We start from the raw sequence: 24,559 nt of genomic DNA on the forward strand, positions 1-24,559 counted from the left end.
ATCATCGGGTTCTAGTGTGTTAGGGAAGAGAGGGCAGGAGTGTGGCTGATAATTCTCATTTCTGCAGGTGAGCAAGCAGCAAATACTGTCCCCTGTCTTACAGTCAACCGATGGTTTGTACAAACGTTGCTGCAATTTTAAGACCTTGTCCAATAATGAAAGTGGAAGAGGAGCTTGATAGTTTTGCCTGCAAGCAGTACGAAGGAGAGGTGGTTGCACTGGGGGAGCACCCGGTGTAATCCACATCTGCCTGCCTAAGCAGAGGTTAAAGCAGAGTGTGAGGAGTGGAGTAAGTTGCGTATTCATCCTATCATCAGATGAAAGATAACGTTGCTCCACCAGCAGCTTGAATTTCTGAGTCGTTCGTGGCATAAAGTTCCTGGTTGCTGTAGGGTGCAGGTGGATATATGCCAGCCATACGTACAAGAGCAGGGTGTAGGGGGGCCTGAAAGGGAGGGTAAAGTGCTGGGTTAGCTGTTAAAACTTCAGCTAAACTGAAATCTTGCAAGTCCAGGGACAAAATGAGTTCAACAGAAATGGTTGGATAAAGTAGCTTCTTTCCTGGGATCTGTTCAGACTTTCTTCTGTCTCCTCCTTTCCTGTCTGTGTTTTTACTGGTCCCAGTTTGTTTCGTCATGGCTGGTGCTGGAGTCCCGGCTCGTCTGTTCCCAGCTTAGGGGGATGAGCGTGTTTGGATGATGTGAGACGACTGTTCCCCGTGGGTCCTGTCTGGGTGCCCCCTCCCCGCTCAGCACCTCTCCCCTCTCTGGGTGGGTGCTCATCTTCCACCGCCCCCGCAACTGCAGCGGGTTTTACTGCTTCATCGCAGAATCCAGGACTTTTTAGGACACCAATTAGTTCTCCTTCAGTGGGAAAGGTAGTATGCCTGTTTTGCTAACAGGGGAATTAGCTGCTTTTGAAATCATACTTTATGGACAGAACAAAAGAGCGACTTTATATCTTGGTAATTGTAATTTCTGGACAACAGGTCTCTCTGTTTTGAATCTCTATCTTCTGCCTGAAGGCCTTTTACAGCTAAAAGTTAGCTGAGGCTGAAATTTCATTTTAAAGTTAATTCATTTTAGAGCTTTCCTCTAGAAACTGAGCCAGACATTAGCTGAAGTGCTGGAGTTGTGCTGTATACCCAGCTCTGAGTGACAGGAGTCAGCAGTCTGGGTTGGTTTTGGGGGGGCGGCTTGTGTTGGGGGGTTTTTTTCCTTCCTTTTTTTAAAGCCAATGTGCAAGTAGCTGATTGCTGCAACAAACTCTGTGAAGGATTCTGCAGGCAAACACACAGAGCATCTTGCAGTTGCAACCAGCTCTTACCTCTCCATTCTCCAGTCAGCTGCAACCACCCAAACCACAAAGTCCCCGGCTGCTGCCGGTCCTGTCCCAGCGGTGTGACATGAACGTCGTCACTGCTGCCTGCTCCTCCTGCCCACGAGCCCAAAACCCTCCTGGCGGCGCTTGGAGCGGTGATGCCAAAGCTGCTGGGGCTGCTCAGTGCAGGGGTTTTTAAAGCCCTGCTCTCGCTGCTGGGGCAGGGCTGGCTTTGTGCAGGATCCCTGTCTGTCCCCACGGGTTTTCTTCCTTTTCTTCCCTCCTCTTTGTGCATCCATTTAGGTCTGGACTCTCCAAACAAGGACCTTTGTCTCTGTTCTGTAGCAGCCTGTAATGTCACAGCCCTGCAGCTGTCAAGGTGACAAAACCAGAACGGGAGCACTGCTGAGGAATTCCTGGAAGGGAGCAAGTGATGTTGACAGGGGTCTGGTTTGGAAGCAATATGAAGTTATGAATGCCTTAAAGTGTCCCATTGCATGACGTTACAGTAGAACTTTTGGGAGTAACACTTCTCATAATTTTCCGAATTAGTTATGGATGCCTTGATTGGTTTGCTGGGTGACTAACGTCTATTTGTCATGGTCACGAGAGAGCAATGCACTTTCCTTACATCCTCCTGCAGTATTTTCTCCCCGCTGCTTCCTGCGTGACCAGCTGCTGCAACCAGAGATGGAGGTTGGGTGGCCAGAGCACATTAAACCTCACTCAACGGGACTTGGTGTCACTTGGTGTTGTAAGGAAAACACACAATTTCGCTCAGAAAAAAAGGAATATTTTCTCTAACAGAGAAAAGGCACTAGTAGGTTTGCATTTCAAACTTTGCAGTTGTGACCTGATTTCCTTCCCCAAACTCCTGTGAAGTGAGGGTGGAGGAATTGCTTTTGCTTGTGCAACTTGATGCCACTTCCCTATTTTAAATGGTGATTTTAATGAGTGCAACCATGGGTCGGGGGAAGCAGCTGTTCTCCATGATATTTTTACCATAATCCATGAGCTGTTTTGTGCAACCAATTGCCCTTTTCTGGCAGAGAAGCGGTTGTAAAACGGTGAGATTAATTCATAAACCTACCACTTTTAGGAACAGTTTTCCTGTGCCACTTACCTGTCTCTTCTGGATTTAATAACAATTTTTCTTCATCTCATATATCTTTTTTTTTTTTAGTTCTGATCTGGGATACATGAAAGCCCTAAATGAATTCATTTGGTAAGGGCAGCTTACCACCTGTTGAAGGACCTGAATACTGAGTGTGCTTCTAGTCAGTGCCATCCACCATGTTAACAGTAATCCTCAAATTCACTTTTTTGGCTCACTTCTCATAAAATACAACTCTCTGAGTTTCACAAGTTGTTACTGTGATGTGTCGCTCAGAGTCATAATGGATTATGAGAAGGATTTAATTTCTTGAAGTTGTACTGAGTTAATTTTAAGCCATGTATCAACACTTGAGATTTATTTTAAATCCCTTACTAATTAAAAGATTACATTTTAAAAATAAATAAATAAATCCCCAAACCTGAGAGTATTACAGTAGTGTGAAAGTGCACCCATTTGGCAGCAAAGTTGCAAACCTCGTGGTGTTCTTGTGGCGGAGGCGTCTCTTTTAAAAGGAGTTGTATTTAGAAACGTTGAATTTTGTTTAATTTTACAGGCTGGTGTTTGGGTTTTTTTTAATAACCTACTGCAGGCTTCCTGGTTTTTCCCTTTTGGCAAAGCCCCCCAGGTATTGTTTTCAAAGTTCTGTGCACAGCTAATCCAGTGCAATGCCGGGAATCGGGGTCTCCTGCTCCGGAGAGGCGAATGCTGCTGGGAGGAGGGAGCCTACGGTGTAGCCTGTGTGGATGTTATTTACAAAACTGGCTTACAGAGGTGGTAAAGTAACACTTGGGAGTTAAAGCCTGCTCATTTCTCACCATGCTGAGGGGAAGGTGTGCTGGGTCAGGCTCTGGGGTGGTGACGTGGGGGGTTGTCCTTTGACAGCCCCCCCCCCAATACCCTTTGAAGGGTCAGGCTTTCTAATAAAAGTGGTGGTGTTTTTTTGAAGTGGAGCAGATGCAGTGCATTTAGAAGCCTTGCTGGGGGAAGCTCTTGCTCTTTGTTATGCGCTCAGGAAAGCACCATAGTTTCCTCTGCCCTGCAAAGATTTTTTTTGTCTCTGACCACAAGTCGGTAGCTTCTCTGAAAGCTGTTGGACTTCTGCTAGCTGAACTGCGGCTTTGCGCAGCGTGGCAGCCTTTCGGCCACTAAGAACACAAGTAATTTCTGTCCATTTGCATCCTTATTTATTCTGATTTTGCTGTTCTGATGCTCTTCTCTGTGGATCCTGATGAGCAGTTAGGTCTTGTCCTTTCATGCCACAGTGCCATGTCCAAGCGTAGAAGCTGATGCCCCTGGGGTGTGCATCGCCCTGGCATTGCCTTCCTCTGTCTGCAGGCAGCGTGACAGCTCCTTCTTCTTTGCACTCTCTTTGCTTGGTTTTGTGAGTTTTTGGGAATAGACGTGCTTGTTGCTGTATCTCCCACACTGCTTCTGAACAACAGCTCATTTTCCCCATCCTTACTCTGCCTGTTCCCTTGTTTGGTTTGCATATGTCGCTATCCACACCCCGGCAGGAAAAGGGTGCATTTGACAGATGATGCAGATAAGCATCTTTTCACCTATAACACAAGGCAAAGATATTTCTGCTCGGTTTAGTTTAACTTCCCCTTTGTGCATCTATTTCTTCACGATCCGCGTGGCTCTGGGCTGAGAAATACATGCCGTCCTGGTCCAAAACAGCTGCGCCTGTGCATCCATCTCAAAGTTCCTAGCTTGAGGACAAGACTCACTGTTATTCCAGCTTGGTGACAAGACTGAGCTTTACTCCAGCTTGCTGCTTCGCCTGCCGAGGGAAGGGGACTTGCTCCTGCATGGGAGCTGGAAGCCTGTGGCTGCACTGGTCCCTTCTGCTTTTGGGGCATTGGTAGCTCCCTCTTGCCGTGGGCTCACACAGAGCCTCCATCATCTCCTTTTCCTCATGAAAACACCCTCGGAGGGCTGCTGTTTAGTGAGCTAATGGAAGTACAAGATAGCTGGTTTAAAAAATGAGCTCCTTTTTAGGTGATCAAAAGCAGGCAGTGGGCTTGCCTGGTCCCTGCGGTCAGCTGGCTGTCACAAGCAGTTGGCTTGCTGCTGCTTGTGCTGTTCAGGTTCATCGTGATCAAAACTGAAAGGTGAAGTTTGTGGTTTAATTTGCTCAAATTGATCTTTTTTTTTTTTTTCTCCCTGCAGTAATAAATTACTGTAAAAACCCTAAGCTAAGCTGACAAGCACTCGTGCAGCCTGCAAATAATTACCTTAGGCTCCTCTTAGAAGATTACTCAGAGCCCTGCTTAGGAGTAAGAACAGGTAGTTACTGATGTCTCGTAGTATTAGTCGTTATTTTTTTCTTTTGGTTTAGATCTATATTTGTGTTTGGCCTGTAATGTGACTTCGGAAGTACATTCGTACGCATGTGCTCTGCACGGTCCTTTTTTAATTAGATGAATTAAAATGGATAGGCTATACATGTCAGGCGGGTGTATTAATTTTTTTAATCCTATTTCACATTATAACATCCATGAGGGATTACACACTTTAATTTTTTGAATATCTGGTTTATGGCTTTTCATCTACAAAGCTTTTCATTTTTAATCATTTCAAAAGCATTTGAATGATCGTGACAGTCTTTTTTTTGAAACCTCAGTTTGGCCATTTAGGAAACAGGGGTTGTTTTGGTTCTGTAACTTCGTCTGTTTGGATCTATATCTTAGTTTTGATGCTAGTAGAGGTCTCCAGGTCAGTAGTCTTCAAAAGCCAGTATCCAGCATTATTCTGATCCTTTTGTGCATAAGACAGCATTGAATGGAAACAGCCTTCCGCATGGAGATGGGTAGGAGGCATATATTAAGGGATGTAACCTCCGAGGATGGGGAACGTTACCACCGAATGGCAGAAGTGAAATGCCAGCCATTTCTTCTGCATGTTTAAACATGAAAGAAGACGACCTCTGTCCCAAGACCTTTCCCTCCTGTGTCTCTTCTCCCGTTGCTCATGAAAAGGCCATCACGGCATTCCCTGGAAACAAAACCCCTTGGAGCGGGACCCAGATTCTGGCCCTGGAAGTGCAGGAGTCTCCTGCTCACCCTGCTGCTACCACCGTGTGTCTTCAGTATTTTAAATATTGCTTCCCATCCGTGTGAGACTTGACCGAGAGAGAACCATGATTACCCAGAGTGACTTTTCTTCCCTTTCACCCAGAGGAAGCAGGGGTATTAGGTGCATCAGCAGTTCGGGCGGGGGTTGGTTGCTTCAGGATATTGAGGGGCTCCATCAGCAAAACGTACACCCAGTTGGCAGAGCTGGTGCCTTTGCAACGACTGGGTTGGCATCACTAGATTGGTCTCCATTCAAACGGGAACATCTCATTAGCTTGTTTTCTTGGAAACTTTACCTGTGTGGTGAGCTTGACTTTGGCAGCTTGCTGGTGGCCTTGGTCCTCTGGCCATGGAGGGGGAGGCAGGGAGTGGGGTGGGTGGCTGTGGCAGTCTGTCCTGGCAGTATTTATTCCTGAAAACAGTATTTTACTCTGCACAATTGTGTCCTAAAAACTTTCCATCTAAGCAAAATACTTCTATGATGAAAACAAGCAGACTTGGTACATTCAATGACCAGCAAAACCCTTCAATTAAAATTTTAGCTTGGTTATCTTTAGCTGTTGCTGCCCACTGTTGCAAAGCACAGACAAAACCAGAGCTTCAGTGGTCGGGCAGAGCCCTCTTCCTGAAACGTTGGGACAGACAAAGGGACAGCATCGGAGAAAATGCTGAGATATGGGCAGCAAAGCATCGCTGCATCCAAGGGGTGGCAAAGCCCTCCTGCGCTGAACCTCTGAACCCTTTCCTTGTAGCATCGGGAGTTTCCAGCTAGTTGATGCTGCAGAAAGAGAGTGGCTGGTTTGTCTCCTCCACAGATACATGAGACGATTCAAATTTCATGACATTGTGAATACTGAAAGAGTTAATGGAGAATTAGGATCTCCTCTGCTCTGTGCTGTCTATTACAGCTCTCCTTCTTGTTTCCCTCCCGCAGACAGGCAGAATTGACAAGTCCTACCCAACAGTGTGTGGCCACACGGGACCAGTGTTGGACATAGACTGGTGTCCTCATAATGACCAGGTCATCGCTAGCGGCTCTGAGGACTGCACCGTCATGGTAAGAGTGTGTTTAATTAGTCTTGCAGGGTGGGGTTTGCTAAAAAGGCTGCTGCAGGTGACACTTGTATTTCTGAAGACGCCTCCTGTTCTGCCGATGCGAGAGTGGTCGTGGGCATTCTGCACGTTTGATCTCGCCGTGAGAAATGATGCTATCTTGGTTGCAGGACCTAGCGAAAAATTAGAGCATGAAGTAGCAGAGCGAGCTTTATAATCTGCCCTAACAGTGGGATTTGGACTCTCACAACTGGCACTTTCTTCTCGCATTACTGGTTGAGAAGGTGCAGCCTCAGACTTCTGGGAAGAATCTCTTCAGCACTGAGATGACACTTCTTGTAACAGCCTTGGCTCGTGTCTTCCTGGCTTTGGCTTCAGTCGCTCTTCCATTTTTTTTCTTCCCCTGGGGATTTGTCTGATGTTTGGGAAGAGGAAAGAGAAGGAAGAGTGCCAGTCAGGGGTGAGGTGTTTTGATTTGTCATGCTTTGCAGAAGACATAGGCGGCTCCTTACCTCAAATATCCTAATGGATGCAGTGGGGTGTGTTGCGAAGAGGTGGGGATTGGAAGGTAACAAGCCCATCAGCTTTCAGAATTGCTTCAGCCCTTGATTTCAGGGTGGCACTTTATGTTTTTCCTATATCTACAGGTTGTGAGTAGATGTTGAAAGGGCTTTTTTTAATAAATAAATAGTAATCCCAATTCTGCACCTGACATCCTTGGTGCTGAGATGTATTTTACCTCGGTCGGAGCCCACTGAACAATAGACGACCTTGCTCAGTGATGGATGTGGAATCTCGTGTATGCAAACACAGCAGAATAAGTGAAAGAAAATCCTTGTAAGATGAAATAATGCCAAATAACTTCAGTGATCTTTGGCCATATTTAGAAATGCTGTAGGCTGAATGTTATATTGAAATCTTATTATAGATCATGTCAGATAAATTCCTTTGCTTCTGTTCATCGTTAAAATGTTTGGGAGGGGATTCATCCCAAGAGGCTTATCCTGGGACAGCTCTTGCCTGCAATCTCTCAGTCTTGGAAGCTGAAGCATGTTAACAAAATGTACTATATTTAATATTAAACGAAACAACAAGCTTTGGTGTTTGTAACGTTCACTACTGGACTAGAACTAAGCTTTGAAGGATGCAGGAGCGTTCCTCCAGAAACCAGGATCCAGAAGGGCTGCAAGTCGGAAGGAACAGCTTGTGAAACATGAGCATCAACAGAAGCAGGGGAAGCTAAGGTCCATGGCTGCCTTTTTGGAGGCAAAATCAGTCTCTCATCCGAATGCAATGAGAAGTATGTTGTGAGGCTCCAGAGGGATTGAATTATGTAGAAAAACCAACAGTGTTCAGTTAAGAGTGGTCCAAATGCTCCTGATGTAGACACAAACTGCAGGAATCTACACCTACAACCGCGCCAACAAGTTCTGTGGGGCATGGGTTCACGGTGGGTTATCTGCACGCACTGAAGTGGGGGGTGAGCTTCCCCTCCAACCTTGGAGGCAACACGCGTGTGGACAGACACCACGGGGTAGCTGGCTGCTGGCTTGCACACCCGTCTTTGGTGTAGGGTACTTCTTGGTGTGACTGCGTCTTGAGTGGAAGGGAGCAAGCAACTGGGAAGGTGAAGTAACCTGAGTCCTTGCGGTGCTTGAAGGAACAAGCATATGCAACTCGTGAGCTGGAAGTTGTGAGGTGCATGTTAGCTGGAGGTTTAAAATGCAGTGAAGCTGAGTGCCACAGCAGCGATGGAGAAAGCAAAGGGGACTGAAGACTTAAGTTCAGTCTCCTGTTAAGTATCGCGTAACTTCTGGTGGGAAATCATAGATTCCTAGAATGGTTTGGGTTGGAAGGGGCCTTAAAGACCACCTAGTTCCACCCCCCTGCCACGGGCAGGGACACCTTCCACCAGCCCAGGTTGCTCCCAGCCCCATCCAGCCCGGCCTTGAGCACCTCCAGGGATGGGGCACCCACAGCTGCGCTGGGCAGCCTGTGCCAGTGTCCCACCACCCTCACAGTAAAGAATTTCTTCCTAATCTAGATCTAATCTAAACTAATCTGCCCTCTTTTAGTTTAAAACCATTACCCCTTGTCCTATCACTATACGCCCAACTAAAATGATGTATCCCAAATCATTTGGGACAGTTGTTAACTGGGCTGGACAGAGCTAGAGTATGAAAAGAACGTCCCTGGCCTGGACTGTTTGGAAACAAACTAGAATTCGCTAATGAGCCTTCCCATTTTTAATTGCTTTTCTGTCCTGGCACGAGTCATTTAGCATCCTGTTTTCTTTGCTTTTCTTTAATAAAGGTTTTACAGTCCTGCTTCCTGAACAGCTTGTCACTGAATAAACTCATCTTACTTTAGAGGATATGTGGTTGTTCATCAGCTCTGAACTCTTCATTAGCCAACATGAAATGAGAAAAAGTGATGCGGTAGAGGAAATCACGTGGCTTTCTGCAGAAGTGCCAGCTGCTTTTAAAAAAAATATATACCTTATGTTTTGAAAGACCATCTGTGTCTTGGCACCCAAGGATTTAGGATCTTGCCCTGTGCCACAACAGATCTGATCAACGTCAGCAAGACATGTGTTGAGGGAGAGAGCACGGCTTTGAGATGCTATCTGACCCGTGTCTTGAGGTGAAGAGGGCTGGTTCCCTGCACCAGAGCTTTGAACTGCCTTGCAGCCTTTGTGTTGCGCAAGGAAGGTGAATTTGGCCATTTCAAAAGCTAGAAACGTTTTCATCTAAATAAAAACTCAGATTTGTAGGAGGTGGAAGTGTCCCGTGAGCTCCCTATAACTGTTGAACAGGCAGTATTTGAGATCATTAGACTAAGGGTTAAAAGTAGAGAAGATCTCTTTTTCTGATCCTGCTGAGCTTTGTAGCTTGGACAGCTTTCGAGGTGTAACTGCAGCTGCGTCAGTTTGGTGCAAGGCACTTGGTAGGTGTGATCTGACAGTTCCAGGTGATGCTCTCATTCCTTCCCCTGGCCAGTCTGATGCATTCAGAAATAATTTGGCGGTAGAGAAGAAAAAAAGGGTGGAGGGCAATGCTTAGGACATCTCACCCTTGTAAGACCACCGTTGTGCAAGTCACGGTGCCAGTGGGTATAAGCACATCCCTGTCTGATCCCAGCAGAGGAGAAAGTAGAATGAACCTCTCTAAACCACCACCTGCTTTCTTCTCTGTGGTAGCGTAGGCTCGTGGAGGAGCGAACGCTCTTCCTTCATCCCACGCCGGGTATTCCTTGGGGCACGCGTTGGCCTCCGTCCCCTCCTGCCCTTGCCAGTTGGAGCGCGAAGCCAACAGATTCCTTTGGCGCTGGCAAACACAACTCGCTTGAAGTGGTTCGAGATACAATGAAATACTTGTAGTCTGCAAGTGTTGAAGTATTTCCTCTTTATACCTTGTTCGCAGCTCTCCAGAACGTGCCCCTTTCCATGGAACACCGGAGCCACCAGACAAACGATGCGATGCCGGTAACGGCCGTAGCCTCTCTGCCCCATTTGCTGGTTTCTTGCCAAATTTCTCTCTCCTTTTGCAAAAAGAGTGGGGCACAGGGAGTTCACAGCTCCTCTGGTCTGAATTGGGCTCAGAAAGGCTTCCTTTAAAACCCCGTGGCATGCAGATACCTTCTGTGGCCTCTTCTGGTGTTCTATTTGAAGAATTGTTTTCTCGTGCCAGCAAATAAGGAATTACTTAAATATTGATGGTTGATATTCTTCTGAATGGCTGTAATGTATTGCAGGTTTTTTAATTCAGATGGAAAATGTTGGATTGTATAAAGGCTTGTGGATGGTATCAAAGGGCCTTTCTCAGATACAGAAAATTTGCTTTATTGGAAGGTAAATAGTAATTGAATTTGCATGTAGTGGCCAGAGTAGAGTTCATTTGATTGAGCAAATTGCCTTTAAAATTAAACTAGAGCTCAGCTGGGACACCAGCCTGTTAGCAGACAGTTAAAGGCATGGTTCCAGGACCCAGCTAGCTGTGGAGAAGGTCTTACAGCTACAAAAAAAAGGGTGCACAAAATGCCTTTTCCTTCAGCAATACAAGAGCAGGGGTGTAGATAAAACCCAGGGCTCAAACTCATTTGTTTCCTCACACGATGTGACTATAGGAATTTATGTTGTTTCTAGAAATTGGCTTGATCTTCTCTGCAGGTTGGTGCAGAGCCACAGAGACCATTTTTATTCCTCTTGAAAGGGTATTAAAAAAAAAAAAGTGCTGAAAAAAACTTTGCTTTAATTTCTCTCTTACATGCTGTTTGTGCAAAACCTTTCCCTCCTGCTCTTCCTCTGAGACCCAAACGTCTACACACCACCGTGGTGTGACTTCACTTCCTCAGTCGCAAACAAACCAGCCATGTTAACTTTAAAAAAAAAACAAAAAAACCACAAAACAAACGAAAAAACCCCAACAAACCACCACCAAACCCGCCCAAGTGGGAAAGTTGACAAGCTGTTACTGATGTCCAGTGAACCTTGCTATCTTTTAAGGTTTCCTTTGTGTACTCATCCCGAGTCCTCACCGCCAGCAGGCTGGGTTCTGCTTCCAAAGTGAAAGTTCCTTCATTTGCCCTGTGAATCTAATTTCATCCCACGCTGAAGGCAGGCACCCCACCCCATGCAGGAATGAGTGGGCCAGGTTGCTCGGGAGTGTATCCTGACCTTTCACACTCCTTGCTTTTTTGGGGTTTTTTTGTGGCTTTTTGTTGGTTTGTTTGTTTGGGGTTTTTTTGCAATACCAGGCAGGATTATTAGGTCAATAGTTTCTGTAATCTGCAGAGGATTACACTGGTCTGCAGCTGCTGTAAACTATAGGGGCTTTCCCTTACAAAAAAAAATAATAATCTGTCTGTCCTCCAGAGGCTTTTAAAAAATCCTTTTCATTGGTGTTTTGCCTCTAATATCTCCCTTTCCCACCCCTTGCACTCGCTGGCTCACATTTAAACTTGGTCCTGGAGCTTTCTGGCATGCAAGTTACTTTGCTACGAAGCTGTGCTTGCAGAGGAGGATCCCTGCCCTGCTCCCACCTGCAGCAGAACAAAACCGGGGATCTCGGGGAGCCGGTGATCCCTTTGCTCCAGCTGCGCCTCCGCAGGGAGGGAGGTTGGCTCTGACCCTGCTGCTCTCCCTGCGTGGCTTGGCTGCAGGTCACGCTTGGCCCAGGAGCTTGTGCTGCTCCTGGGTCTTTTTTTTATGAATCAATTCGATTTCCAAAGCTTCCCCCAGAAAAGAGAGTGAGGCTGAGGGAGTTGGGGCAGGCTGCTTTTATCACACAGTTTCTCTTGGGGGAAGAAATAGCTGTGTTCATCAAGGCTTGTCATTTTTATTGTCATTTTTAAGGGCTGCTCAGGACTCCAATGTAACCAGATGTCTGGTTCACCGCTTAATCTGCAGCGTAACGTCAACTTGCATAGGTCAGTCTTGGCTGTCATGGCCTTTTCATCTCACGGAGAAGTGGTTTGCTGTTTTTTTCCGTTTCTCATCCCCACATCAGCTGTGCCCCAGCATCTGCCTGCCAGGCAGAGCTGTCAGACCCGAGCTGCTTAAGTCAAGCATCCTCTACCCCCGCACTGGTGTCACCTAGTGCTGTGCTGGGCAGCTGCCATACCTCTGCCTCAGAGCCCCCGGCTTTCCCACATTGCCTCTTCTACTGAGGTCTCTCTCTTTCCACCTTTCTTACTGGTTTAGGTTATACCTGTTTTCTGCAGCGTTGCACCAGTGCTTGCAGTGGTGAGGGGTCTGGAGGTGGCTCATCTGAGACCTGCGTGCGGTTCGGGCATCGAGTGTGGGTACCAGTTCTAGCAGCCTGATGTTCAAGTTCCCCTGTCAGCAGACCTGTTGGAAACCATTGCCACTGTCAGATCGTTTATTCCTCAAGCTGCCTCTATAAAAATGGGTGGCTTTGGAACCTGCTTTTATCGTGTAACGGGCAGGTGAAATGATTTGTTGCTGTTAGCAAGGCGGGTTGTGTTTCAGCATGGTCCTCTGAGAGCACGCTGTGGCTGCATCGCTGGCAAAGCTGGTGTTGAGTTGGAAGTGAGCAGGATGACATCCTGCTTCTCCAGACCGAACAGCTCCAGTTTACAACCCAGTTTTTAAAAGGTGATGGCTGGTAAAAGCCTCAGTTTATGTCATCCTGTTGCTAGCAGCGTTCCGTTGGGCAGGAAGAGAGAAGAGAGAGAAAAGAGGGGGTTCAGCCCTTGCAGAGATGTTCTCTGCTGAGGCTGTGTGCCTGTCGCAGGTCATTCCTCCTGGGATGCTGAGTGTGCTGGGAGGGGTGGTGCTGAGACCTGCATCAGAGAAAAGGGAAATCATTTTAGGGTTATTTAGAGATGAGCTGGTGCGCGCTGAGAATTTTTGCCTCTCGGTGGGTTTCCTTTAAGCAGCAGCCATCCCTGCAAGAAGGGAGAAACTGGGATTAATGCAAAAATCCATGTCGTTCTCACGCATGTCTGGCTGCGTGGCTTCTGAAACCTGCTCCTCTTGCATCTGCTGGCTCTGACAGCTTGCTTGGGCATCGTGGGCAGGGGCTGGCGAGCCCTATTCTCTTAACTCCAGAAAGCAAACAATAGAAGGCGAAGCAAACGTGCTCTGATGCTGCCACCTATCTATAGGTAGTTATAATTGCTCACTGATGGGCTTTCTACTTAATTTTTTGATAACGCTGTATGTAGGTCAAATTCAGTTCAAAGATGATTGTCCGGTGCTGAATTGCAGGAATAGTTTTGGTAGGGCTGATCCTGCCTTGGGCCACGGGGTGATGGGTTTTGTCTCTCCCATCCCAGCCAGTTGCAGAAAGCGCCTCCTTGGGTGCATAAACCTGCTCTGACTCCGCAGCTGGAATTCCAGCGCTGTTTGATCCTTGGGGGTCTGTTCCTCCTCCTGATGGCACTTGCCTGGAGATGCAACAGAAGGGTTGTGTAACCGAGCAGGCAAGAAGCAAGCAAGCAATTTGCTGCATTCGGAGGTAGTTGCTGCAAGGCTAACTTGGGCTGCTTTAACCTATGCCAGGACCAAACTGTTCTTCCCCAGTTACACGGCATCAGAAAGGAGGCTCTAAACACAACCTGAAAAATAATTGCTGGTATTTCTAAAGAAATAAAAAGTGGGCGCCAGTATAGCTGCGATATTGTCCCTCCAAGGGATGAGCATAATTTGAAAAGACAGCAGCTTGTTCAGATGGAATTGGAGCTGCAAGGCAAATTTTTCTGAACCCTTCTGAGGCAGCATCTGAGGCAGATGGATCTCTGGACACAGCAGTAACAGGGCGTTTGCAGCATACCTAGCTGGTGATTATGGGCTGGCAGCGAGCGCTAGGAAGGATGTTACGCACAGATCAGCCAGAGGTTTATTGGTGGCTGGAAACAATTCCCTCCCCGATTCTCTCATCCTGTTTCTACTGAGATGTGACAGCTTGGACTTCTGCGGTGGCACAGTGCAGGATGCAGGAGGCCAGCAAGCCAGACGCTTTTCAGAGGGGATGGCCCTTGGCTAACCGTCTTTCCTTTCCCCTTTCCAGGTGTGGCAGATTCCTGAGAACGGGCTGACCCTGTCCCTGACAGAGCCGGTGGTAGTGTTAGAAGGCCATTCCAAGAGAGTCGGCATTGTGGCTTGGCATCCGACGGCACGCAACGTGCTGCTCAGTGCAGGTACGGTGCTTCAGGGCTGGAGGGTCAGCAAGCACCTCTCCCTCACGTTCTGCCTGCACACCAGGTATTTTGGAGAAGAGCTTGTTGACTCCTTTTCCTTCTTTCTGCTCCCAGCTGCTTCGGGCTGGTGAATCACAAGATGTGTGGCATTGCCTGGGAACACTGGGAGACGTGGCTCACAGCCCCCTCCTTATCCTGGCCTTTTATTATCTTCAGTTTACAGGGACAAGAACAAGGAAATTGTCTGGCAGCATAAATTACAGTATTAAACTTGTTCCAGGCTTTATTTGATCTGCAAGTTTCATCCAGTGATAACCATTTACATCTGCACTCTGCTCATCCCTGTTTTCACGTACTTTTGTAAAGGGCCCAACTGTTTCTCCTTTTCAGTGAGTCCTGCAAGGTATCCCCGAGTCCGGCTGTTCCTTCCACAAACTTTCATTTTCAGCATTTTCCACATTGTCTCCTTGACTGGTACAGTCTATACGATGAGATGCTTTCGACCACTGAAAAACAGTCACATCATTAGGGAAATAAAATGGATAAGTCGTTATCCATTAGCACGGTCCGAGGCTTTCAAAGCATGACCTTTAGGTTGGAGCCCAGTGAAATAAGCCAATCCTTTCAGCTGGGCTGTTAGATGAGCTGTGTGTTTTCTATTGATATAAATGCCTTCTGAGGTACCAGTTCAGTCTGGTTTCTCCAAAAATGCTTGGAGTTGCAGACCTTGTGGCAGTTAACGTAATGAAACTCAGTGTAAGAACCTACAAAAAGAGACGGTGATTTTTCTTAGGTACCTTCTCAGGCTGTTGTACTTGCAAGGACCAAGATGTGTGTGTCCAAGCAGTCTGGCCAGGGTTACTGCTAAGAAACACGGAAGAGGAGGGATGCTGTCAGGTCATTGGAGTCTCCAGGGTTCCTCCTGGTGACAAAACCTGATTTTGGATGTCTTTCATGTCCTCTGGGGATTCAGAGTGCTTGTTATCTTGTGCCTTGTTACATGTTTTCACCCCTCTGGAGCCTTAGGAGAAATTACTTGCTCAGTTACACATTGTGCTTCCCTTCTCTGGTCCTCCAGCCCTGTTCTTTATTTTGCTGTTGTCTCATCTTAGGCTTTATTCCTTGTCTTCTTGCTGTCTGGTACCTCAATAAAACCACCCGCCTGATGGTTGTAGTCCTTGTAAAACCGCTGACCTCAGCTTTTGCTGCCTGCCATTCTTTTCTCTCTTTGTTCTGCTGTTTCTCTTGCTGTCACTTGCCTATTTTCCATCCGTGCCACTTTTACTCTTTCTGCCACAAATCTCTCTGACCTGAGAAGGCAATGACTGGCTGCCAGCCAGTGTTCTCACTTATAGAGTTGTAAGAACATTGCCTCTTTGCCCTTGGCATCTCTTGCTTGTGTAGTCCTGTGGCTGAGCCAAGATCCAAGCGCTCCTGCACAAATCTGCAGTAGCAGTGGCCAGGGCGTGACGCTTTTGCAGACGACCTTCAGCTGCACCTGTACCTCCTGCTTTTCCCCTCAGCTTCTTCTCTGCCAGGGACCTCTCCTGTCCCTCCTGCCTGTTGCATGTGTGCAGACAGCTCGTGGGCAGGGGTGGTGACCATCTGTGAGAGCAGTGCCTTTGTTTGGGACAGCTACAGCGCCTCTGAGAAGGTGCTCGACACTTTCAAGGAAGGAGTTTTGTGTCTTTTCTGGCTGCTTGGTCCCTGCTCCGAGCCTGTCTTTGGGTGAGGATGGGGCTCTGTGCGCATGCTGGTGCACGGAGCATGTTTAAGAGACAGCATCTGAGGCTTTGGAGCTGCTGCAGCAGGTTTTATTCTTTGTTCTTTGCTGCTGGCTTCTTTCTGTGTACACCGGTGTTGTGACTTTAGCTGTTATTTTCTGTTTTAGGTTGTGATAATGCAATCATCATCTGGAATGTGGGAACAGGTGAAGCCCTCATAAACCTGGATGACATGCACGTGGATATGATTTACAATGTGAGCTGGAATCGCAATGGCAGCCTAATCTGTACAGCTTCGAAAGACAAAAAAGTTCGAGTTATTGACCCCAGGAAACAAGAAATTGTTGCTGTAAGTTTGTGCAATAATTAAAAAGCAACTGGGTCTCACTCCAGCAGATGGTTAACAAGAGCACATAAAGAACCTTCTAGCTTAGCATATGTACCATGTTCATTTGTGTTTTTCAAAGTGAGGAAAAGAATTACAGAAGAGATAGCAGTGGTTGAAGGATTTGTCTGGGTTTATCGGGATTAGTGTTTGAGCTCGAATTTTAGGGCTCAGTTCTAAAACCTGCAGGAGTGTAATTCCACATCTAATCCTTTTGTATAATTACAGTTCTGAAGCTGTGTATGCAAAGTGGAGATGTAGCAGCCTACACATGTGTCGTAGCTTGCAAAGAAGTCTTCCTTCAACCTTGCAAGAGTCTTGATAGGCAAAGCTGGAAGGAGCCAGGAATGACCACCCCTTTTGTAGTTTAGTAATTGCTTTCTTCCCTCAAGTGTCAGGCCAAGGTAGTTGGATGTTGCTCCATGGAGTCAGCATGTGTGGAGGAGCAGTGTGTCCTGCCAGCGATTCTGTGCAGCTAGAAGAGAAGCCACCACCAGCTGGGCTTCTCTGTCCATTGCTAGAGGCTAACCTGTAAATCTCTTTCAGGAGAAAGAGAAAACCCACGAGGGAGCCCGGCCCATGCGAGCCATTTTCCTCGCCGATGGAAACATCTTCACGACTGGCTTCAGCCGCATGAGCGAACGGCAGCTTGCCCTTTGGAATCCAGTATGTTCCTGTCTCATTACTACTTTGCTGTTGTAATGCCCATTTTGTTACTAGCCCAGACCCGTAGTCACCCACTAAATTCACAGTTCATATACTTGGGCATATTCCCTCTTCCATCTGCTGCCTGCTGCTGCTCAGGTTTGCTGGGCCGGAAGGTATTGCCGTTAGTTAGGCTGGGTGTTCACTCAGTAAAGGACGTGAGTTCTCTTGGACCAGCCCCTGCAGCGATGGAGCTGGGAGCTGCGCACTTGGAAGGGCCTGAGAGATGGTACACAGAGAGCAGGCGGCTCTGTGAAGGTCGCTTCATTCTCTATGTTACATGTGCAGAGCAAGACGGCAGCGATCCTAGCACACTAGCACGAGACACTTGCTCTAGCGATGTGTAGACTAGGTCACATCTTTCCCTTTGTGAATTTTCTTGGGTCCTGTTTTGTTTCGTTCTGTGTTATTTCGTTCAGCATGTGTTATTGTAACGCACAGATCCTTCAGGGTGGTGAAAACACCGCTGCGTGTTCACTAGCTACAAAGAACCATTAATAATTTAGATCCTATGTTAACACGAGCTTTTCCATTCCTCATTAACATCCCTGGCATTTTTTTATTTCCAGAAAAACATGGAGGAGCCAATAGCCCTTCATGAGATGGACACCAGCAACGGGGTCCTGCTGCCGTTCTACGATCCAGATACCAACATCATTTACTTGTGTGGCAAGGTAAAGAGAAGCTTTTGGCATGACTGGGTGTGTTTAGAGGGAGATTCTTGTGGAATGAATGACGCCTCTGAAATGTTGCCCAAGTTGTCTTGATTGAGAAGGGTAGAACCAAAAAAATGAGCACTGCAGTGATGGTCAGGGCTGCAGACAAATCAGGCTGCTCTGAAATTGGTTTGATCCTCACTGCGGGACCATAGAGAGCCCGTGAGGGTCTGGTATGTTACTGGGTGTTTCTTTGAGATGGAATTACTTAGGCGAAGCTGCTCTTCATGCAGTAAGTCAGATACCATCATCAAAACACCTCTTGTTGGTGTTGACCAGCACAATTGTTCTTTAGTGTGGGAGGAAGGTACATTTCAGCTGTTATCCTCCTTGTACTTGAAGATGATGGAGGCTGTAGCGACACCCACTGTAATTTCGTGGGGTTAAGTAACAGAAAACTGGAATCACATGCTCTTTCTGAAAGCAGGTTTTAGGCATTAAGTGCTCTAAAGTGCCCACTTCTCATGCCACAGCTTTGGACTTCCTACAAATAGGAGCCAAAGTCAAGATGAACGAGTAATTGCAAAGGAGGATCCATACAAGTACGTTCAAGAATCCCACCTTTGTAAACAGCTAATGAGAAATACTTGTTTTATATCTGCTGCCTCTTCTGCTGTTTCAGAAATGCTAGTGTAGTAGAGCAGCCTGGAATCAAAGAGAAACTGGTTTGTAGCTTTTCTGCCTGCCTGTGGCAGAAAGTTGAGCTTTGTCACAAGAGGAGGTGTGGAAGTTGACACCCCCAATCTTGGAAGCCTGAGCTCCAGGTCGCTGTACCCCAGTATTTTGAAGAACAGCACTTAACTGTTGAGAAACCGTTCAGCTGACGTGCTTGGGTTACGGCAGGGATGTGTTTTACGCTCCTGCTGAGGCCGTACGGATAGCGAGAACACAGCAGCGCGCTGTCTGATAGCAGCTGCTGTGAGCAGCCTGAGGTGAGACACATCAGGCTGGTAAATAGGAAAAGTTTTAGCTTGCAAAAAAACCAAAAGCTCTAAACTGTGGATCACTCTCTGGTGCCATTCCTGGAAGGAAAAGCTGTCAGGTGATACTGATGGCTGCCTAGCGGGAAGCAAGCATGTGGGCACGGGGAGTTTAAGCCTCTGGAGTGGTCCCTCTTTCATTTCTTGCAGGGTGACAGCAGCATTCGCTACTTTGAGATCACGGACGAATCCCCCTATGTTCACTACCTCAACACCTTTAGCAGCAAAGAGCCGCAGAGGGGCATGGGGTTCATGCCAAAGAGGGGCCTTGATGTGAACAAGTGTGAGATTGCCAGGTAAGGAGAGAGGCTGTCAGGGTAGTGGGGTCGTCTTAGCTGGCCCCCCTGTCGTGTGCTCAGTCGTTCAGAAATGAGAAGTCCCGCTGCTGCACCCGGCCGGTGCAAGCCACGTTCCTACAGCGCACGTCGGCCAGCTTTCTGCAGGTGGAGGAGGAGTGTGGCGGGGCGGGGAAGGGCTGGGAGCCCTCTGTAAAACCCTTCTGCGTGCTCCCTGCTCACAAATGGAGCACTGCTGAGGGTAGGAGCCTGCTTTGGAAAGACCCCTCTGCCACACTATTGCTTCTGCAGTCTTTGTTGGGACTTGTGACGCAAAGTGACGCTTGTGCTGGGCATAGCATGATATAACCTCAAAATATGCCGGGAGTTAGGCAGTCTGTTACAAATGAACGCGTGATATCTAGCACAATACCTTGTCTGCAGAAAACTTGGCATCTGGTCGGTTACAGCCTATGCTGTCAAGATATTGATGATAAACTTTTGGTGCCTGGGTCCGATAGCAGCCTCCAGCTTGCACACAGCGAGCGGGTTGGAAGCTAGTTTCAGGAATTTAGAGAGAGTCGTTGAAGCAGCAGTGCAGTGGCCAGAGTGCAGGTGCAATTCAGGAAACATGAGAAAGGAAGAAAGCAGGAAGGCAGGTTTGTGTCATGCAGTGGCTCCCGGCACACCGCTGGTAAGGGACATGCTGGATGTGGCCCCTGACATTTTTGGATGCTCCTTTGATGATTAATGAAAGCAGGAGCCCCTGAAAGGGAGCAGAGCCTGCACTTGCCTGAAGCACGTGGATATTTCAGCACCAGTGGCCAGGCTGGGGATGTTGGAGTGTGTGGCAGGACTGTGAGGGGTGACCAGAGTGTGGTGGCACGTGTGAGTGGACAGCAGAAGCCTGGCTGGCGTGTACCTGTAGCTCACCGCTGTGGGGCTTGCCTCGTTGGTCTGAGCAGTGGACCATGCCTCGCTGACAGTCCCTCCTGGCCAAAATGCGACCCTCTGAAGTCACCCAGTACCTAAGAGGGGAGCTCCGCGTGCGCCCAGGTGGTTTTCTCCAGCCCTTGCAGGTTCCTGCAAGTCCTGGCACAGCCCGGCTGTGACTCCTTGGGGTGGCTCCTTTCCCATCGCCTGTCTCCTGGTGCGAGGTCTCCTTTGCACGGTGTTTTGGGGTCCTCCCATCTAACTCGCAGCTGTTCTTTTTCTTCGAAAGGTTCTTCAAGCTTCACGAGAGGAAATGTGAGCCCATCATCATGACGGTTCCTCGAAAGGTGAGCCCTGCCTCCTGGTTATGTGGTTTGAAGCCAGCTTGTGCTTTCCAGCCCCAAAGCACCTGACCAATTCATGTCTTCTGGCTTGCAGTCGGACCTCTTCCAGGATGACCTGTACCCTGACACAGCTGGCCCAGAAGCAGCTCTGGAAGCAGAGGAGTGGTTTGAAGGGAAGAATGCCGATCCCCTTCTCATCTCCTTGAAGCATGGGTACATTCCAGGCAAGAACAGGGATCTCAAGGTGGTCAAGAAGAACATACTGGACAACAAGCCTGCCGCAAACAAGAAAAGTGATCTCATAAATGCTCCAAAGAAAGCAGCTGATGCCTCAAACACCGTGAGTAAAACCCACAAACTTGGGGATGGTGGCCTGAGACATGAATACTGGGGTGCTGCATCTTCAGAAACAGGGATGCCAAAGCTCAAGCATGTATGACTCAAGTACCCCTGGACTTGGGTGCCCAGTGGGTCACCTGAAGTTGAGATGGCACTTGAGTTGTGGTGTTCCAGGCAAGGTTTCTGTAGCTGTGGAAGATGATTGGGAATTGTGACACAAAGAAAAGCTTGCCTTGTTGTTCCAGCCACCCACCTACCTGGGACAGCTTCTGTGCATCTCTTTTTTTCTGTAAAACCCAGGACAGGCAGGCAGTGGGACAAACAGACCTCAGACGGTTGCAGGTCCAGGAGGAGGTTGTACAAGTCTGAAATTGGGGGCTGTAGCTAACACAAGCTGTAGCAATATGGGGAGATGTGGAAGTGACAGCCGTCAATCGAGTAGGTCCTTAAACACTTAGATATTGGTTTAGCATGTCCTCGCCACTGGAAACGCTGCTCTGTGCCCTGAGCATCGCAGCTGCCGCGGTGACTGTGCCAGGCGTGTGTTACGCACTCACCCCGCTTGCCTGCGCACCCCGGCACACCTGCGGCTCCCAAGAATCCCCTTCGGAGGAGCCCCTGGCTTTGAAAACTCCCGTCTGCAGCGCGTGCCCCACTGACCCTCCTAACAAATCCGTGTCTTGTCTTGTCTTCCAGCAAAACGAAGCCAAATTGGATGAGATTTTGAAAGAGCTGAAATCTATAAAAGACACGATCACCAACCAAGACGAGCGCATTTCCAAGCTGGAGCAGCAGATGGCAAAGATCGCGGACTGAGCGGGGCGAGCGGTGCTGGCCCTGCCGCCAGCCCAGGCACATTCCAGTTCCCCCAGTTCAGCAAGCAGCAGCGTGCAGCATTCCAGTACGAGCTTTCCTGTTCTCCTAAATTCACGTCAACGAGAGCCGATGATTAAAAGCCAAGCTTTTTAGTGAAAGATTTTTTTTTCCTGATGTTTTAATGAATTTATGTGACTGTGTCAAACAAGTCAAAAAGAATAAGTGCTACTTTTACAGTCTTTTTTTTTTTCCAGATGTTACGAATTCTTGAAAACAAATCCATTCTGACTTTCAATGTTGTGCCCAAATATCTTTTTCTAGATTTAGGGACCAATGCCACATTGTTCTTAACCATTTTTTAAAGTTGCCAAAAAAAAAAAAAAGTTGCTTTTTATTTTTCTTATTTGCCACTTTGCAGTATTTGTGTTTTAAATTTAAAGGGACAGCACTGCGTGTGTGTGCAGGTGTGTGTGTGCGCATGGTGGGTGTTTATACTGTTTAGAAAACAAAACTGAAGCTATTTTGTATAAATCTTCAATTTTGAACAATGAGATCGGTTTCCTTTGCAGTGTGGCCAAGGCTGCTGCTGAGACCCCTCAGAGATCGTACAAGCTGCCTTTCCTGCTTCCCTAACCACCATTGTCTGACAGTTTACAGAAAAAAACCCGTAGTTGTGAAGGAGGTGATTCATCACACAAAATGCCTCTTCTCCTTTTTACACTCTACAGACCTTTTCAACTAGCATCATGCTGCCCTTTTAAAATACCCCCGTGGATTCCTCTAGCCATGTCCAAAAGCACATGTTTTACTTGCCGAGGGTTTTTTTGTTTTCTTTTGAGGCAGAAGTTACTTTCCTGCAGGAAATACCTTTACATTTATCCGCAGAGTACAGGGTTTAAGCTGTGCCATGGGACATCCACAGCCACCAGGTTCTCCATGGGGTCTGTTTCAGCTGGATGCGTTGCTGTAAATACTTGTTTCACGCTAGAGCTGCACCACCGTGCTCTGGCTCGTTGACTTTTAAGAAGCTTTTGAAATCTGCCAGCTTGCAATTCTCTGGCCCCTCACATTAATGCTGATGTCAGAAATTTAGACTCTTGCTTCCAAAGCAGCTTTAGCACTAGCTAGGTGACTTCAGCACGATGGGTCTCCGAAAACAAAATGCCTCTCTTATTTTTCAGAATGTTTCTTTTCCTTTCCACCATTCCTGCCTCACCGCCCCACCATGCCGTAAAACTTTGCAGGAAGTTATTTGTTCCCGGATCAGATGAGTGACCTCCAAACCCAGCCCCCCTGCACTCCCAGCCCTTTGGAGTGGAAGGGACTGGGGAAGGGTGGTTTTGATCCCAGTTTGGAGAACTGCTGGGGATCCTCAGGGGAGAAAGCGTGTGAGCAGGCCGAGCTTGTGACCTCCTCGTGGTATCGCTTGGATGCCTCAGCTCAGCAAACCTCTGCTCAGTGGGGTCTCTGCCACGAGGGGGGCTGCCTGGGGCAGGGATGGGTCCCTGCTAACAGGCTGCGCCCCTGGGGCACCAACAGGACCCATGTCGCCCCCCCCCAGCATGCTGTGCCAGGCTGGGTTGGCACTGCCCATCCCCGCAGTGCTGGGGAGATGTTGGCAACCTGTGTCAAATCCAAAGGTGGGCAAAGACGATCGGGTGTCCGAGGGCTATTGGCTGAGGAGCCACGATGCCTGTCCTAGCTGGGACCATCCCTGGAGCAGCTCACTGCATCCCCGATGTGCGTGCACGTTTGTGTGCTTGGGAGCCGCCGCACCAGAGCAGCCTCCCCCCACCCAGGGCATCCCCGGCAGCAGGGGGACGTGTCCCTTTGTCCAGGCTAAAGTGAATTTTTTTTTTTTTTCCTTAGGTTAGCTAGAAATCCTCAAATTCTCCATTTTTTCCAGTGTTTGCATGTTCAGAACTTACAGATTAAGGATTCTCTGTTCTGGAGGGATATCTTGTGTGTGTGAAGGTGAAGCCGCGCTATCGGAACGGCCAGGTGACGTAGCTGGAGAGGCACGAGGATGAGTCGTGAAGAGACAGAGGATGTGTTATAACTGCATAGCATGAAAGCTTCAGAAAAGTGGGTTTTCTTTGTTTTAAGCAGTGAGCGCAGCAGTGTCCGTGACCACTGATGCTGGATTCGCAGTCTGGACGCTCCAAGTTATTTGAATGTTTGGTGACGTTGTTGTATTGCAGTAAATGGCTGAGATGATGTGTATTTTTATTTTTTATTTGGAAAACAAAACCAAACGTAATGCTCCCCCAAATGGTGATCTCTGTGTTGATTTGTATGTGTGACTTCAGGGTTGTGTGCTTGGGGACCTTTTGTTTTTTTCTAATTGGAGGGAAATAAGTTTTCTGAGATGCTGGATCGAAATGCCCAGAGGAGATCAGTGCGTGGTAGATGGTCCGAGGAGGGTGGAGGAAAGGCCGCCCTGGTTTTTAGTTTATAGCCTGTATTTTATTTAAATGAACTGATGCCTAGCCAGGCTCAACCGGAGTCAGTGCCTGAAGCTTTTTGTAGCCGTGATATCCCAGAAGAGAACCAGCGAAGTCCTGAAAGATGCGCTCTTATAGAGCGGCCATAGTATCTGTCCAAATATTTGCTTCCATTTTCAAAAGATAAAAGTCATTGATTATAAACTTCCTCTGGTTTGCTTTTTCTTTGACTCTCTGTGTCCTGCACCCACCACTACCCAGTAGCACGTGCACTTTTAGGCTTTTAGCCATAACCAGGTTATGAAATGATGGCACTACCCTCAACAGCCGCGAAGGAAACCAGAGGATGCGGGGCTGTGACTGTGCAGGGTCTGTCCTCTGGGACCCCTCTGCCCCAGCCAGCACTGTCCCAGGGGATCTGGGGCCCATCCTTGTGGGTGCACATGGACTTGCTGGTGATTTCCCTGCGGGTGAACCCAAGAGCTTGGCTGGGTGCAGGACTCGATGGTACAGACTTGCTGGTGAGGGCTGAGACTGGGTTGACACGGTCTCCGGCAGGAATAGCCCCGGCTGGGGGCTGCCCTGGAGCCGGGGGGGAGCTCATTCTGCTCCTTCCCAGCCAAAACCTGCTTTGAGGGTGCAGGAAAACCTGCAACGGCAAAGCAGGCC

The 24,559-nt window shown here is 48.1% G+C and overlaps 1 protein-coding gene across 5 annotated transcripts in view; it reads left to right on the forward strand.

Annotated features, from left to right (window-relative positions):
* The window catches only part of CORO1C (coronin 1C), a 53,435-nt gene extending 31,586 nt beyond the window's left edge, over positions 1-21,849 (forward strand). For all 5 annotated transcript variants that reach the window (XM_013298445.3, XM_055796475.1, XM_055796476.1 and 2 more), the window contains 9 exons: positions 6,449-6,571; positions 14,100-14,229; positions 16,121-16,302; positions 16,885-17,004; positions 17,613-17,717; positions 18,890-19,035; positions 20,237-20,294; positions 20,386-20,631; positions 21,327-21,849. In XM_013298445.3, the coding sequence (XP_013153899.1) occupies positions 6,449-6,571; positions 14,100-14,229; positions 16,121-16,302; positions 16,885-17,004; positions 17,613-17,717; positions 18,890-19,035; positions 20,237-20,294; positions 20,386-20,631; positions 21,327-21,446 (1,230 nt within the window). In that variant the 3' untranslated portion in view covers positions 21,447-21,849. The remainder of the gene's footprint in view (positions 1-6,448; positions 6,572-14,099; positions 14,230-16,120; positions 16,303-16,884; positions 17,005-17,612; positions 17,718-18,889; positions 19,036-20,236; positions 20,295-20,385; positions 20,632-21,326) is intronic.
* Positions 21,850-24,559: the final 2,710 nt, after the last annotated feature.

The sequence above is a fragment of the Falco peregrinus genome, chromosome 2, assembly GCF_023634155.1.
Source record: "Falco peregrinus isolate bFalPer1 chromosome 2, bFalPer1.pri, whole genome shotgun sequence".
NCBI lineage: Eukaryota > Metazoa > Chordata > Aves > Falconiformes > Falconidae > Falco > Falco peregrinus.